This window comes from Elephas maximus, chromosome 4, assembly GCF_024166365.1.
Source record: "Elephas maximus indicus isolate mEleMax1 chromosome 4, mEleMax1 primary haplotype, whole genome shotgun sequence".
Lineage (NCBI taxonomy): Eukaryota > Metazoa > Chordata > Mammalia > Proboscidea > Elephantidae > Elephas > Elephas maximus.
Genome location: NC_064822.1, coordinates 45,234,322 through 45,249,796, shown reverse-complemented (window position 1 = coordinate 45,249,796; position 15,475 = coordinate 45,234,322). Strand labels below are relative to the sequence as shown.

The window sequence follows — 15,475 nt, the reverse complement described above, 5'->3', positions numbered from 1 at the left end:
ACTAGGGTTATGGTTTAGAGTGGGAAATGGTCAAGGAAGTCAAGAATATACAGAAAAGAATGATTATAAGGATTGGCCATGGAATTTAAGCTGGATAAACAATATTTTTAAACAGGCAGGAGGAGATGTGGTAAGAGTGAAGGACACTAAAAAGATGATGGGTTCCATGAATTGAAGGTCTCAATGAGGTTGAAAGATTTCTGGAGTCATGGTATTAAAGGGAGCGAGCTAGAAAGATAGGAAGTGGTGGTCAGAGATGGGATGTATAAATAGAGCTTATGGAGAGATTTCTGTTATTGGTCATAACAAAGATATTACCATGGGGATGGATTGCAAATGTAGGAGAAAGGACAAAGTTATTGGAGGCCAGGAGTTCAAGGAACCAAGAAGCCAGCGTATTGATAGGGTCATCTACACATAAATTAAAGTCACCGTGTTAATAATATAGTACCTACCTCATAGGATTGCTGTGAGGCATAGTCAATATATGCACACGGCTCAGAATAATAATTGCCATTTGTAAAAACGGCGTGGTGGAGGCATCTGACCTCCTCAGGTAACTTCACAAAGGGAAAGGGGAGAGAATCATTATCAGCGTCAACAGCCCAAGGCTGCTTGTTATAAGGAGGAGGTCAGACATGCCACCTGTCTCCGATCTTTTAACCAATTCTCACACCATCTGTGCCTCCCACAGCACCTTCTACTTTTCTACCGGGTTCAATAATTCATTGCAGTGGTCACAAAGAACTCATAGACTATACTCACGATTATGGGGTTTATTAGGGAAGTACCAGGTTACAATTTCAGGATCAAAAAATACTTAGGATACAGTTCTTCAATCAGGGCAGCCTCTTCGCTATGCTCGCAGGCAGGCCTCTCTCTGGCCCTTGCCCACTTGCCCCAGCCTCTGCCCTGCTCAGGCAAGTGTTACAAAACACATTAGCTCCACCAATAAGTGCCCAGGAGCACCCTACCCCACCAGGAAGTCTTGGCCTGAAGTTGCTCAGCTCCCTTGCTCTGTGGGCTGGAAAGCCCACTGTGCCATCTCCTGCTGGTCTCCTGGTTCTGCTGCTGCTGATTGTCACTCTTGCTACTGCTACATCACTGTCGCTGTCTTCCCTGGTACAGCTCCCTCTGTCTTTTGGGTCTAGGAGGGTCTCAGTGCAGGGATCCTGGGTCCAAAGGATACCATCTCCTCCAGTCTCTTCATCTTGGTGGTAGTCAGGTCCCCTTCTGCTCTGGCATTGGCTAACAGATGGCAAAACTGACCAGTCCACTCGTGAGGGTTCCATATGCCTTATTTGCATGGTCCCACCCCCACAATGGTGCCATGTACTTTATTTACATTATTAGTAAGCTATCCAATCCTCTTAATGGGCCACAAGCACCTCATTTGCATAGCCCACCCAGTCATTTTGTGGGCATTACAGAGACTGGCTGGAAAAGCCATGTTAAGTAATTCACTGCACCATACCATTTATATATTTACTATTATTGTTATCATTAATCTGCTTTTATTGTGATTATCTCAAACTCTTTGTTTATACCATTAGTTTTATTTTTAGCCCTGTATAAGAACTATTACTTGTAAAGTGCTTACAAGAGTATTTGTTGCTTACATGTGCTTGCTTAATTCCTCTGCTTTTACTGTGATTATCTCAAGCTCTTTGTTCACGTCATTTATTTTTAGCCTTCTCTATTCTGTTTCTTGGAGTTTTGATTTTGGTTCTCACTTTGTTTTCTTAGCACTGCACTCCTTTCTCATCTAATTCTGTTGTGTTTTATTTAAAACTGTCTGCCTTTTAAATGTTACGTTCCTTTCTTATTTTTCTTAAAAGTTATTCTGGCTGTATGATATTTACTCTTACTATGTCATTTCTTTTCATCTTTGGTTATTTGGAGCAACTCTGTCAAGATCTTACAGTTGCTCTGAGAGGGCGTAGGCGAAGTCCTTTAAGTACCATTTCCAATTGGTGCTGACTTATCTCCCTGAAACAACAGTTGAGTTTAGGCTCCACTTTTTGGACCCTGAGGACTTGGAAGTGGGAGGGGAGAGCCCTGTTGGGCTGAGCATTCTTCATGTTAAATTCTGCTCTCCCTTCTGAGATTCCAATAACCACCCCATACAAGGGCCCACTCCCCTCAGTCAGGAGCGTGTATCACTTCCATGGCCATCTTTCTTCGGCAGGAAGCAGTACCCTAGAAGAGGCAAGCTTGGCAGCCCTGACTGCTTCTCCTGAGATCCGTAGGGGCTTCTACTCTAGAAGATTTTACCTTTTTTTTTTTCCCCAGGGTTGCCTACTCACTCACTGTCTCCAAAGTGGAGGGTGTTAGTAAGGATTCTCAGGATTTTGTCAACTCACTTGCTTTTCTCCCCACTGCTTGTGGAGTGGGATTAGGAGCTGTGCCACAGTATTATGCCCCACCAGGATCTTCCGAGATTATTTAGTTTCCTTGCTTTCAACCTTTCAACCTCGTTTTTTAGCTAATTTTGATTTTTTCCCCCCTCTTAAAAAAAAAAGCACCAGTTTGGTTTATTTCATTCATTTATTCGTTCATGTATTTCAGAGTGAGATTTTGATAGTTTCCTCCTACCATCCTAACCCCATAGTACTCAGAATCTTTTTTTTAAGTCTTCCCCAGATGATGATTGCAATCAGCTGTGTCTGGGAAGCACCATGTTAGAAGACACAGAATTGGGCAGATGGGGAGAGCTGTCTGAGCTCTCTTTTGATTCATACTCTACAGGTTGTAAATTTACGTTGTGGTATTGTTCTATGCTGAAGAGAAATCTCTTTTCTTTTACCAGTTGAGAACCTGTGCATTTCCCTTTGGGTAGCATATTGTAATGATGATTGACATAGATGATCTGAAAGCTCTCATTTTTCTTCCAGATGTGTGACAGTGCAGAAGAGGGAGTGGATGGAGATACAGTGAACATGTTCGTGGTACACCCAACTACGCCTGCACAGTATTTCCACTTACTTAGAAGACAAATGGTCCGGAACTTCAGAAAACCCCTCATTGTTGCTTCTCCTAAGATGTTACTCAGGTTCCCTGTAAGTAGAAAAAGGTGGTGAATCAGCCTTTCTCGTTTTGTCATTTTATTGTACTCTATTTTTCCGTATTTTGTGATGTAATTATATTTCTTAATTACAGAAACATCTTTTTAATTGGCCTCGCTGCTTTCATTTTTTTCTTTTTTTTTTTTTTAACCTTTCAAGAATAATGGGAAATACAGCTAGCTCTGAGTTTCCATTGTAATGAAGGACAGGGACACCAGGACTATCACTCTGGTGTCCTAATAAGAGCAGAAGTAATTTTTTAGAAAAAGTTTAAAAGTCCAGACAGTCTAAGCACTACTATATAGATAGCAGCAAGTTGGGAATTTAACGTATTTTGATGAAAATGAGTGGTATTATTCATCAAACTTTATTTAGTTTTTTTCTGTTAAGTGATTTATCTATCACAGGTGGAATCCTGTTTTAATAAGCATAAATATTATAACAATAAAGCTTATAGTTACAGTGCTTAAAATAGACATTTCCTCTTGATTTACCTTAACTGTTAAGTGCACAATATATTTTTAAATCACAAAAATATGCTAGTTTTCCAATAGCAGTATTCAAGATAATAAATAATACCGAACTCGAATTTATCCCACCTGCTGTCATTTCCTCAGTGTCATATAAGAGTTTTAATTAGGATTAACATTTAAAACTTTTTGCATTTATTTGGATGCTACTGTCGAGGTGAAATAAGACATTTAGAATTTTTGTGCTGCTCACAAAGGTTTTAGAGTGTATATTTGGAATTGAGGGGTGCTGAGGAAAGTGGCTGTGATTTGCTTTCACCAGTTGTCTTTTGAAGCAGGTGTTAGCATTTGGAGGGGGATGAGAAGACACTCAGGGTTGTCACACAAGTGTAGGGTTGGTACTTTCATGAACCTCGAGGGGGTGTCTCCTTACATTTTGCGCTCTGGTCACCTCAATTGCCTCACTATCGTTCCGACCCTGGGAGTCAATATGGAGAAAATCCACTTCAAGTTATTTCACCAATAGTGGTGGTTCGTTCATATTGGCCTACTTATTCTCTCTTACCCAGCGTTCCTATAAACAACAATTTTGGCATGGCTTCCTGAGCCTAGGAGCATCACAGGTATTTCATGAAAACTTAATGCAATCCCTTTAACACACTTTTTCTGGTGGAGCTCTTTTGACACATATATCTTCAGATAGCAATATTAAAGGACCAAGTCAAAATGTAAAATCACCATGATTTATTTCTAGGAAATATGTACATCTGGGATTCTTTTGACCCAACTTTCATTATATCCCTAAGGTTTACACTTCCTTCCTCAGCCATAGCTATAAAAGGAGCCTCAAAACCACTGTCGTTAAGTCCAACTCATAGTGACCCTATAGGACAGAGTAGAGCTACCCCACAGGGTTTCCAAGGCTGTAATCTTTACGGAAGCGGACTGCACATCTTTCTCTCATGGAGTGACTGGTAGGTTCGAACTGCTGATGTTGTAGTTAGCAGCTGAGCACTTAACCACTGCACCACCAGGGCTATAAAGGAGCTTAACAATCTTAGATATAATGTATTTATATTGTTAAGTACTGAGTGAACTATTAGAAATTTGTTGAGAATTTTTTTGCTGTTTGAAACTGAGATTAAGAGATCGTATTCTGGCCCTTATATTCTCCTGTCCTCACCAACTCTTACCTAATTTATCAATATGTACTTGGGAGTCTTAAAAATATAGCAACAGCCATCCTCTAGATTTTTAGGTGAAAAACTAACAACTACTATTAAGCAGTTTTCTTCATTAAACAGTAATTCCACTAATTAATTGAAAATGAGCCTGACCGTTACTGAATTTTGCTTTCTCCTTGAAAACTGAATTATTGGTATAAGCGACCTTTCAGAATACAAGTCAACCTTTTCTCTCAAGGCCTATTGGGAGATGATTTACCATGTGACACACATGACTCAGGGCTATCTGGAGTTTGAGTCTCGAGTGGTCCCTAAATCCCACTCCATTCCCTACCCAACTCTGTACCCCGGCTCCTTTCAATTCCTGCCCTAAGGAAGTGGGAACCACAGTTTAGAATGGAGAAGCATTGCGTCTATTACACATTATTTGGTAGTAAGAATAAATATTTGATGTTTGTTTTTTAAGTTATATCAAAATATCCCAGCATCAATGTGGCTGCTTCCAGTGGCCTAATCAAAATGTCATATACCCATTTGGGGACTAGAATACAAGGAAATTAACTAGATGAAAGAAAAAGAGATCAAATCTCCAACTTTGGCTTTATCACTTATCTAAATTCTTTTTAACGAGTATATATGTAAATTGAGCTAGGTGACCATAAATTAGCTTTTATCATAGAAATATTCAAGTATTTCTATATTCTTACTTGTACTGACTGAATAGGTTTCATTTATAGTAAAAACAAACAAAAACCCTAAAAGCAGAAACCATAATTGCCCGAGTTTAGCTGTTTTGGTTCACAATGTAAATTGTATAAAATAGTGTTTCTCATTTTAAAAATTAAACATAATTTTATTGATAGTAAAGTTGTGTGATCAAACTGAAATTTTTCTTCTTAAATTTTTATTGTGGCATCTTTATTGTAGAGCCAGACAAAAGGTAATCTTATATAAAAATCAGTTGCCATCAAGTTGATCCCAAGTCATGGCAACCTAAGTGTGTCAGAGTAGAACTGTGCTCCATATGGTTTTCAGGGGCTGATTTTTCAGAAGTAGATTGCCAGGCCTTTCTTCCACGATGCCTCTGGGTGGATTCCAACTGTCAGCCTTCTGGTTAGCAGCAAACGCGTTAACTGTTTTCACCACCGGGGAGCTCCAATCTTGGTTAACCTAAAAAATAATTTGTATACAGACTGATATTTAAAAAAAGAAAAGTTACGTATGTTTCCTTGTTGTGCTGGGCTAGAATTTTTTTTACCCTATTTTTGGGTAAAGATCTCTTATCGTTAAAAGCACCTTCAGCTTATTTCCATTGGTTGATACATTTGTGGCTTCCTCCTCCCCCCTCCTTAGGCAGCTGTGTCAACTCTTCAAGAAATGGCACCAGGAACAACATTCAAACCAGTCATTGGTGATTCATCCGTGGATCCAAAAAAGTAATTTGACGTGTATTTCTGCTTTCAATCTGTACATACGGTAGAATTTTAATTGGTGTGGAAACTAAAAAAAAAAAAAAATCAAACCCATTGTCATCGAGTCAATTCTGATTCATAGTGACTCTCTCTATAGGACAGAGTAGAACTGCCCCAAGGCTGTGTTCTTTACGGAAGCTGACTGCCACCTCTTTCTTCCATGGAGTGGCTGGTGGATTCGAACTGCCTACCTTTCAGTTAGCAGTCAAGCGCTTAACCACTGTGCCTCCAGAGCTCTTAGGTGTGAAAACTAGTTCATGTTAAATAATCCAAAGTGACCAAAATCTCCTCTACCCTGAGGTATTAGTTTCCAAATTTCCACAATTTGGTTGGCTTAAAACACAGAAATTTATTCTCTGATAGTCCTGGAGCTAAAAGTCCAATATTAAGGTGTCATTAGGGCTGGTTCCTTCTGGAGGCCATGAGGGAGAATCTTCTCCATGCCTCTCTCCTAGCTTCTAGTGGCTGCCACAATCTTTGGTGTTCTTTGGCTTGTAGATGCCTCACCCCAGTCTCTGCCTCCATCATCTTATGGCCGTGCTCCCTGTATGTCTTTATGTGGCTTTCTTATCAGGACACCAGTCACTGGAGTTACGGCTCAACTTAACCTTAACTAATTACATCTGCAAAGCCCCTATTTCCAAATAAGGTCACGTTCTGAGGTTCCAAGTGGACACGAACCTTTGGAGGACACTCTTCAACCTTGTACATTCAAATTGCTCATTAGTGAGTCATTTGTGGATCCTGAAAACGTAATCTGATGTGTATCTGTTTTCATCCGCTGCAGTAGATTTTTAATTAGTGTGAGAACTAGTTTATGTTCAGGAATCCAAAGTGACCAAAACCTCCTCTAACCTACTGTAAGTTCTTTTAGTTGATGGAGTAGGAGTTAGAGTATGCATTTGAAGAGTACACTTTGGAGGCATTTGGAGCTAAAGAAGGATTGCTAGAGCATAACGTACAACTGACTCCAACTGCACAGCTTCATTAGTGAAGCATTTAAACCTACATTGTCTCCCTTTCTTCTGACAAAAGGCCTTTATTCTGTAGAATAAATGTTTTCATTACAATGGAACACTGAGCACATATCTCGGTTTAAGATATTTCTCTCCCATCCCACTACCCCTTTTACACCCAACAGTGTTAAGAGACTAGTGTTTTGCTGTGGCAAACATTTCTATGCCTTGCTGAAGCAAAGAGAATCTTTGGGGGCCAAGAAGCATGACTTTGCTATCATCCGAATAGAGGAACTGTGCCCTTTCCCATTGGATTCTTTGCAACAAGAGATGAGCAAATACAAACATGTTAAAGGTAAGAGGTTGTTCTTGTTAGGGTTCTTGGGTTTTCATGTATCTGAAACCTATTCAAATTAGTTTAAATGAAAAAGGGTTGTGGGTGTGAGCACTGAGAGTTATTAGAAAATAGAAACTTATGGAATCTGAGGATATAAAAAAAAGTATCCTTGGGAATCAAGTTACTCTGTCTCTAGTCTCTCTTGGTGTCCTTCAGAGTCTGCCCTTCTCTCATCTGAAACAGCTGATTTCTTGAGGTTTGAGGATAATCAATGCTATACCATCAGTTATGAGAAATTCAGTAGAATTTTATTAAAAGACAGGCCTTCTCAACAAATGAGGCTGGAATAATTTGGATATTCATATGTACCTTATATAGAAATTAATGCAAAATGGATCATAACCTAAATGTATAATGTAAAACTATAGGACTTCTAGGAGAAAATCCTTGTTACGCAAATGTTCTGGATATGACAAACAAAAGCACAGTCCATAAAAGAAAAATTGGACTTTATCAAAATTGAAGACCTTGGTACTGTGAAAGATACTCTTAAAAGAAAAAAAGAGAGGGCACAAACAATATTTGCAAATCACTTATCTGACAAAGGACTATCCAGAATATTTTTAAAACTCTTCACACTCAACATGAAGAAAACAAATAATCCAATTTAAAAACTGCATAAAAGATTTGAACAGGCATTTCACTACAGAAAGGATGGCAAATAAGCACATGAAAGGCTGCTCAGCATCATGAGTCGCTAGGCAATTGTGAATTAAGCCACAATGAGGTATGACTACATACCAATTAAAATCGCTAAAATTAAACACACACACAAATCCCCCCCCCCATATTGACAATATCAAATTCAAGAATACAGAGGAGATGGAATTCTCATACCCTCCTAGTAGGAATGCAAAATGGTGCATCCACTCTGGAAAACAGTTTGGCAGCTTCATATAAAATTAGAGTTACCGTATGACTCAGCAATGCCACTCCTAGGCATTAACTCTAAAGAAATGAAAACTTTTCTTTTTATTGAGATGAAATTGACAAAACATAAAATTAACTGTTTTAAAGTGAGGGAAACTTTTTTCACACAAAAATCTGTATATGAATATTTATAAAGCAGCTTTATCCCTAATTGCCAAAAACTAGAAAGATCCAAAATATCCTCCAACTGGTGAATGACAACAGTCTGTGGTACATCCACACAATGGCATATTACTCAGCAGTACAACAAAATGAACTATTGCTGTACATAACGACGTGGATGAATTCCAACTATATTTTGCTAAATCAAGGAAGCCAGACCCAAAAGGCTGCATATTGTATGATTCCATATATATGACAATCTGGTAAATACAAAACTGTAGGGACTGAGAAAAGAACAGTGGTTGGCAGAATTTGGGGCGGGAGAAGTTGGCTACACAGGGATAGGGTGGGGGTTGGTGGAACTCTTCTGTATCATGATTGTAGTGGTGGACATATGTCTACGCACTTGTCAGAAAAAGACAAGCAACACTATGGCATTTTGGAAAGGCATATATTTACTATATATGTTGTATATGCTTCCTTGAAGCATATGTTTACTTGAGGTAACGAATTTTCTTCTTTTATAGATTTTATTTGGAGTCAGGAGGAGCCTCAGAACATGGGTCCGTGGTTTTTTGTTTCTCCAAGGTTTGAAAAACAACTGGCCTGCAAGGTAATGTCTCTCTCTCTCTCTCTCTTGCTTTCATAGTGTTGTGCGTGCGTGCCTGTGTGTGTGTGTTGTCTCCCCGTGATTACTAACAAATGGATTTATCCCCATTACTAATCCAATTCTTCCCTTTAAAGATAAACTAAAATACAAAATTTACTTTTCGGCCGTTCCTTCAAAATAAAATGCTGAGTGTTTATCGAGCTGTATGTATGTGTACATATTAACATCATATAAAAAAAAGTTGTTAGAGTCAAAAAAGCAAAAGCCCTTATCTGTCTGCTACCTTTCCCACTAACCAGCTCAGCAGGTCTTGACCTAAAGGTCAATATCCAAGTCCTGGAGAAGCAAGGTGATGAGCAGGCTTGTTTTATAGTATGGGACTAGAGACACCCACTAAGACACTCTGTCCTGTCCCGTCTACAAAGCTGGCGTACATCAAAGGCCCCATTCTTCCTGACGGTATCTTAAAAAAAAAAAAAAAAAATCTTAGGAAGGGAAAAATAATTAGAGGAATAATCATGCTTCTGTTTATCTTTCTTTTCTGCTTTGATTAGAATGCGGTTCACTCATTTGGTACTTGTTTGTTAGGCTCAAATCATTTTCACATGTAAACAGTTCTAACTGAAGAAAGTTCACAACTAAAACCAACTAATGGTTACCTTAAGACTAGAAAAACCAGGAATTTATCCCTCCCTCTCGTGCTTGGGATTTAGTTAGTTTTTGGTTGTGACATATATTTCCCTCCAATCTAGTCTATGTAACTCATTATTTTCCAAAAAAGCAACGCATGTTTAGATTAGCTAAGAGAGATACATGCACCTCCTTGGGGAAGCTAAGCAGAGCTCTGATCAAGTCAAAATGCCAGTTTATTTCTTCTCTGCTCCAATTATAGCTCCGTCTTGTGAGCCGACCCCCTTTGCCAGCACCCGCTGTAGGAATTGGTGCAGTTCACCTGCAGCAACAAGAAGATATTCTCACCAAGACCTTTGCTTGATGATATCATTTGAAGAAACACTATTTCCTTTGTAGACAGCTGCCAAGTAAGGAAAAGCCTACTTCCTTTACTTTCTCCCCCTTGCATTAGGTAATACTTGAAGACTGTATTCCTCTAAGATATTGGGATGGATGAAACCAAATCTGTTGCAGAGTAGAACTGCCCCATAGGGTTTCCAACTAATGTCTGGTGGATTTGAACTTGAACTACTGACCTTTTGGTTAGCTGCTGAAGCTCTTAACCACTGTCCCACTAGGGTTTCCGGGATGAATGAGGGCAGTCTAACCGGGAGTGCGTGCAGTAGCCAAGGGAAACGTTCACAGATACATGAATTCAACAAATAAACGTTATACTTCAAAGTATTATAGTGTTATGGTTTAGCTAGATCTGAGTGAGGTGTAGAACAGGTCACGATTCAGATTATTTTAGACTCTACTCTTTGTAATTAATTGTATATGGCCAGGAAAAGTTCTCTAGCCTGAGTTACAGGCACAGATAGATTACCTCAAAACTGCCTCTCAGTTTGTTTGATGTGTGTCACTTCCATTAATTCTTTTTTCAAAATTCCTCTGACTACTGGTATTTTCATTTTATGTAATATCTGGTGCTGCTCTCCAGCCACTGTGAAAATGCTTCATCAAACACTGTAGCGAAATCAGATTATTCCTGATTTGTGTTCTTCAATATATGTGTCCTTAAATATAAGCTCTTTTAAATACAAATCCCTGGGTGTGTGATCTTTCAGCCATAATATTATTAAGGAGTTTTAGCTGTAACGAAATTGGTTTGTGGTCTATTTGAACATAGTATCTTTATTTTTTTCCTTTTCAAATTGTTGTTGCAGTCACATCTTAGTATTTTTAACTGACTTTGGGTGTCTGATAGGGGATTTCAGCCCCTTGTTCATCAGCCTTGCCTCCGAAAGTCCCTGCTGCAGTGTGATATCTGTTTGTAATGCATAAAGAAAGAACACTTTAACTTTGACAGAGGGAACTTCCTAACACCAGGTGCTTGGGGACTTTTAGAGGTCACCGACCCATCCCCTCAGCCTAAAATTAGAACTAGTAGCATAAAAACAGTATCACTCCACTTGATTTTGTGCTGTGGAGGCTCTACCATTCTTGCATCATAACAGTGTTTCTGTCAGAAATGATGGGGAAAGTACCAGGGGACTAGAATGAGGCCATGCCCTCTCTACTTTTACTGGCAACTAGTGTCTTTCAGAATCAGTGTATATGCTGGTCTTGCCACAGCGGTAGATTCATGATTTACAGTTGAATGTAGTTAAGCATTAGTGCGTTGATCTAATGTTTCCATAATATTCACATCCATTTTATCTCTGTATACCTTAATGCTTGTTAATGCTTGTAACTTAGTGCCAGTTACATAAATCAGTAAAATTACAAAGATCTATTTAATGAGAATGGTTATCAATGTTGTGTATTTAACTAGAAAAAAAAAAAAAAAGGCAGAACATCATGTTTTTCAGAGCTCTTGGTTCTTGGTTCCTCAAAAGGCTAGGCACAAAATGAGATAGAAAATCAGTTTTTGTTTCCTTGTTTTAGTTTAGATCTTTCCACGTTTCTCCCCAACTTTACACCTCACAAGTCTGTTTGTGGTTTGTTGTTACATCTTATCCAACTTGAACCATGAAATATGTTTTCTGTCACCTTAACCTTCTTACTCTGAGTCCCTACTGCATTTTGAATTATCTTGCAGGAAGGAACCATCTGAAGAATTTCAAATCAAACACTCTTTATTTCACTTTATTCTTCTTTACTCCTCTTAAAATTTGATGTGATATTTGTATCCCATATTATGTGTGTGTGTGTATGCCAAATTCATGTTCACTGAAGAATAGAGTTTAAATTGGATATTCAGTGAATGGAAATATTAGCAACAATGAAAATACTTCTTTTGTCTAAAATGATATATTATTTTTAGAAAAATTAAAATTTTTACTTCGTAAAAACCATTTTGCTCAATTTCCCTCTGTTTTCCACATACACATTTTTGGGAAAAATATTCCAAAGCATAGACTTCTTCTACTACCTTTGAATATTGAGCGATTTTTTGTAATCCCTTGACTGACGATAGAAACAACATCCCTTTTACAAAACTGAGGAAATAAGGTTTAAGAACATTAGGACTTGCACAGGAAGGAAGTCACGATGAAGAACCGAGACTTTTGGGGGTCGAGGTTCCAAAAGCGTCACCTGCATGTCTTGGATGTACGCGGACATTTAGTTTCAGTTTTCTCATGGGGTCCAGGCTAAAATTATCATATTTTTGGGAAATTTGGACAAAATGTTTAAATCCTCAATATTTATAGCATACTATTGGATAAATAAATCCTAAATCACCCTATCGAAAAAATTTTCATTTAAGTCTGATAAAGCACAATCTAAAGGAGACTATTATTTCCCCACTGCCAATTGTAAAGTCATTTAATTTTAGGAAAATTTTATTAGAAATATATTACTTTAGTCTTTGTTTCCTTGAGTCTTCTCTGTTTCATATGGAGCATCAACTACAATTGAACAAAAGCAAGAAATGGCCCTGTAAGAGTAGAACGGTGTTTCATCAGTAGATACTTCATTGGAACTCCTACTACATGTATGACAGTGTTCTAAACATTAGAAACACAAAGAAGTAAAAGATAAAATGGATTGCCCCCTGTCCTCAACAGACTAAAAATCTGAGAAGACAAAGCATTTTTCATGTAGAGAAGTTCTTTGGTTGGATGGGCTAAAACAAGGTGGGATGTCAAGGTAGGGTGATATTCTTGATCAATGTAAATCAGGTGTCATAATATGGTTATTCAAGGAAAAGTCCTGGGCAGCATGCAATTGCCTCATATGCATGCAAAAACTGGGCAATAAATAAGACCAAAGAAGAACTGATGGCTTTGCATTACAGTGTTGGTGAAGAATAAGGAATAAAGCATGGACTGCTAGAAGAACGAACAAGCCTGTCTTGGAAGCTATGAGTCAGAACCCACTTGATGGCAACGGGTTTGGTTTTGGTTTTTTGGGTCTTGGAAGACGTAAAGCCAGAGTGCTCCTTGGAAACGAGGATGTTGAGACTTTGTCTCATGTACTTAAGATGTATTATCAGGAGGGGCCAATCCCTGGAAAAGGACATCATGCTTGGTAAGGTAGAGGGTCAGCAAATAAGAGGAAGACCCTCAATGAGATGGATTGACACAGTGGTTGCAACAATGGGCTCAAACACAGCAACCACTGTGAGGATGGTGCAGGACTGGGCAGTGTTTCGTTCTGTTGCACAGAACAACAGCAGCATGTAATAGTGGAAAGACTGAAGAGTCCAAAGTATGAAACTTTATTCCTAGGCTCTTGAAACATGGAGCTATCCCAGAAATAGTAAAGAGGATGTATAGGCTACTCTTTTCTTTCTGTCAATTAGATGTTCCATTTAGTGCATCTTTATTGAAAGGATATTGTATTCATGAAATTAGCTCAAAGTCAAAATTGTATTTAAATTAACCATTTGCAGGTTACTCTAGATAATACAGAAACTAATAAGCCCCTCCCTGCCATCTAGAAGTGTAGTAAACAAAAAACAAGCCAAATCAGTTGCTGTCTAGTTGAGATTAAATAAGTATGAAAATTACTAATACAGAGTGGGGTAAGGATGAGTTCAAAGAATGGGAGATTATGACTGTGGCAGATTCTATTTTCCAAAAACGGCTACAACAGCAGCCCCACGTGCTTTTCCAAAATCTTGCCACACCCCCTAGAGGTGGAGTCTATTTCTCCTCCCTTTGAACTTGAGCAGGTCTTTGTGGCTGCTCAAGTTCATTGCATAAATGCAATGCAGTGAAGGTGATGTTGGGTAACTCCCAAGGACATCCTTTGGCACCCAGCGACCATGTTGTGAGGAAGCCCAGGCCACACGGGGAAGCCACCTGGAGGTGTTCACACGGACAGCTTCAGCTAAGGTCTCAACTGACAGCACTGAATGCCAGACTTGTGTGTGAGCAAGCCTTCAGATAATTCAAGCCCACCCACACCCCCCAGCCTTGGAGCTACCCCAGCTGACTCCACGTGAACAAAGACCTGTGCAAGCCCTGCCTAAATTGCCCCTCCCCCAGATAAAAAAAAAATATATATACACACGCATATTTTGCTCCCTTTTTGGACAAAGATTTAAATATTAGAACAGCTCATTGGATTTGATGACTACACGTCATTAATTACCTTTGAAATGTTTCAGTAGCCATTAGAAATTAGATTGCAAGGGTTTAACCTGTGAGTATGAAGTTTGAGGGTCTACGATGTATGAATTTCTTAGCTTTTTGTCCACGCCTGTAGGTAGAGATTGTCTGTATTTTACCTATATAGCTCAGTAAGATTAATTGCCCAAAGCCACACAATCAGTAACCAATAGAGGAAGAATTAAAATGCAGCGCTGCCTAATTCATACGACTCTGCTTTTGCTTACACTGTGCTGCCCATGAGGGTATAAACGGAGACTATAGGGTCGCTGTATGAGTCGGAATCGACTCGACGGCAACGGGTTTGGTTTTTTGTTTTTTTTTAGTGTATATGTCATTATTACAGTCAGAAAACAGTGGCTTCAGGAAACAGTTCAACGGGAGGAGGCATAAAATCCTCTGTATCTTGGAGAAGATGGAGGAGCATAAGTTAACAGATGAGAGTTCATAAGCTATTAACGATACATACTGTGTCAAGTTAAAAACAACAACAAGAAACAAACTCGAAAAGGTTACAAGATGGAAGCAAATAAAAAAGGCCGATACGGTCACGCCTGCTCTCCAGGTAGCCCAGCTCCCGGTCTCGGAGGAGCCCCGGGCCCCGCGCTCCTCCAGGGTCTGGGGGCGCCATTGGGGCTGCTGCATTGGCCCCGGATCCAGCGCCGCCCCCGCCTGGCAGCACCGCATCTCGGCCTCCCCCGCAGGGGCGCCCAGGAAGCCAAGATCGGACACGGCCATTTCTTGACACTGAGTTTTGAAACGTGTCTCAAGAAATGAAAAGCCTGGGCCACCACGGCCGTTTTGGAAGACGGAGACCTTCAAGGGCTCCAATAATCCCCAGCTGACTGAAACAAGCCAACCCGCAACGGGAAGCCGAGCCTCGGCCCGCAGCCACGCAACTCGGAGGCGGGGCAGGCAGCCCTCGGCGCAGAGGAGGCGGGGCGAGGCGGCCGCTCTGGGCCCGCCCCCGCGCTGGGCCGGCGGTGACCATGGCAATGGAGAGCACGTCAGTCCAAGCGCCGGCGGCCAACGGCTGAGCCCGGGTTGGGGGCGGGCCT

General features: G+C 39.9%; 1 protein-coding gene across 2 annotated transcripts in view; it reads left to right on the top strand.

Annotated features, from left to right (window-relative positions):
- Positions 1–12,055, top strand: part of DHTKD1 (dehydrogenase E1 and transketolase domain containing 1) — a 79,810-nt gene extending 67,755 nt beyond the window's left edge. Inside the window, exons 13-17 of one of the 2 annotated variants that reach the window (XM_049881974.1) lie at positions 2,895–3,059; positions 6,073–6,155; positions 7,333–7,502; positions 9,104–9,189; positions 10,079–12,055. In XM_049881974.1, the coding sequence (XP_049737931.1) occupies positions 2,895–3,059; positions 6,073–6,155; positions 7,333–7,502; positions 9,104–9,189; positions 10,079–10,180 (606 nt within the window). In that variant the 3' untranslated portion in view covers positions 10,181–12,055. The remainder of the gene's footprint in view (positions 1–2,894; positions 3,060–6,072; positions 6,156–7,332; positions 7,503–9,103; positions 9,190–10,078) is intronic. The other variant, XM_049881973.1, reaches the window with a different exon arrangement.
- Positions 12,056–15,475: the final 3,420 nt, after the last annotated feature.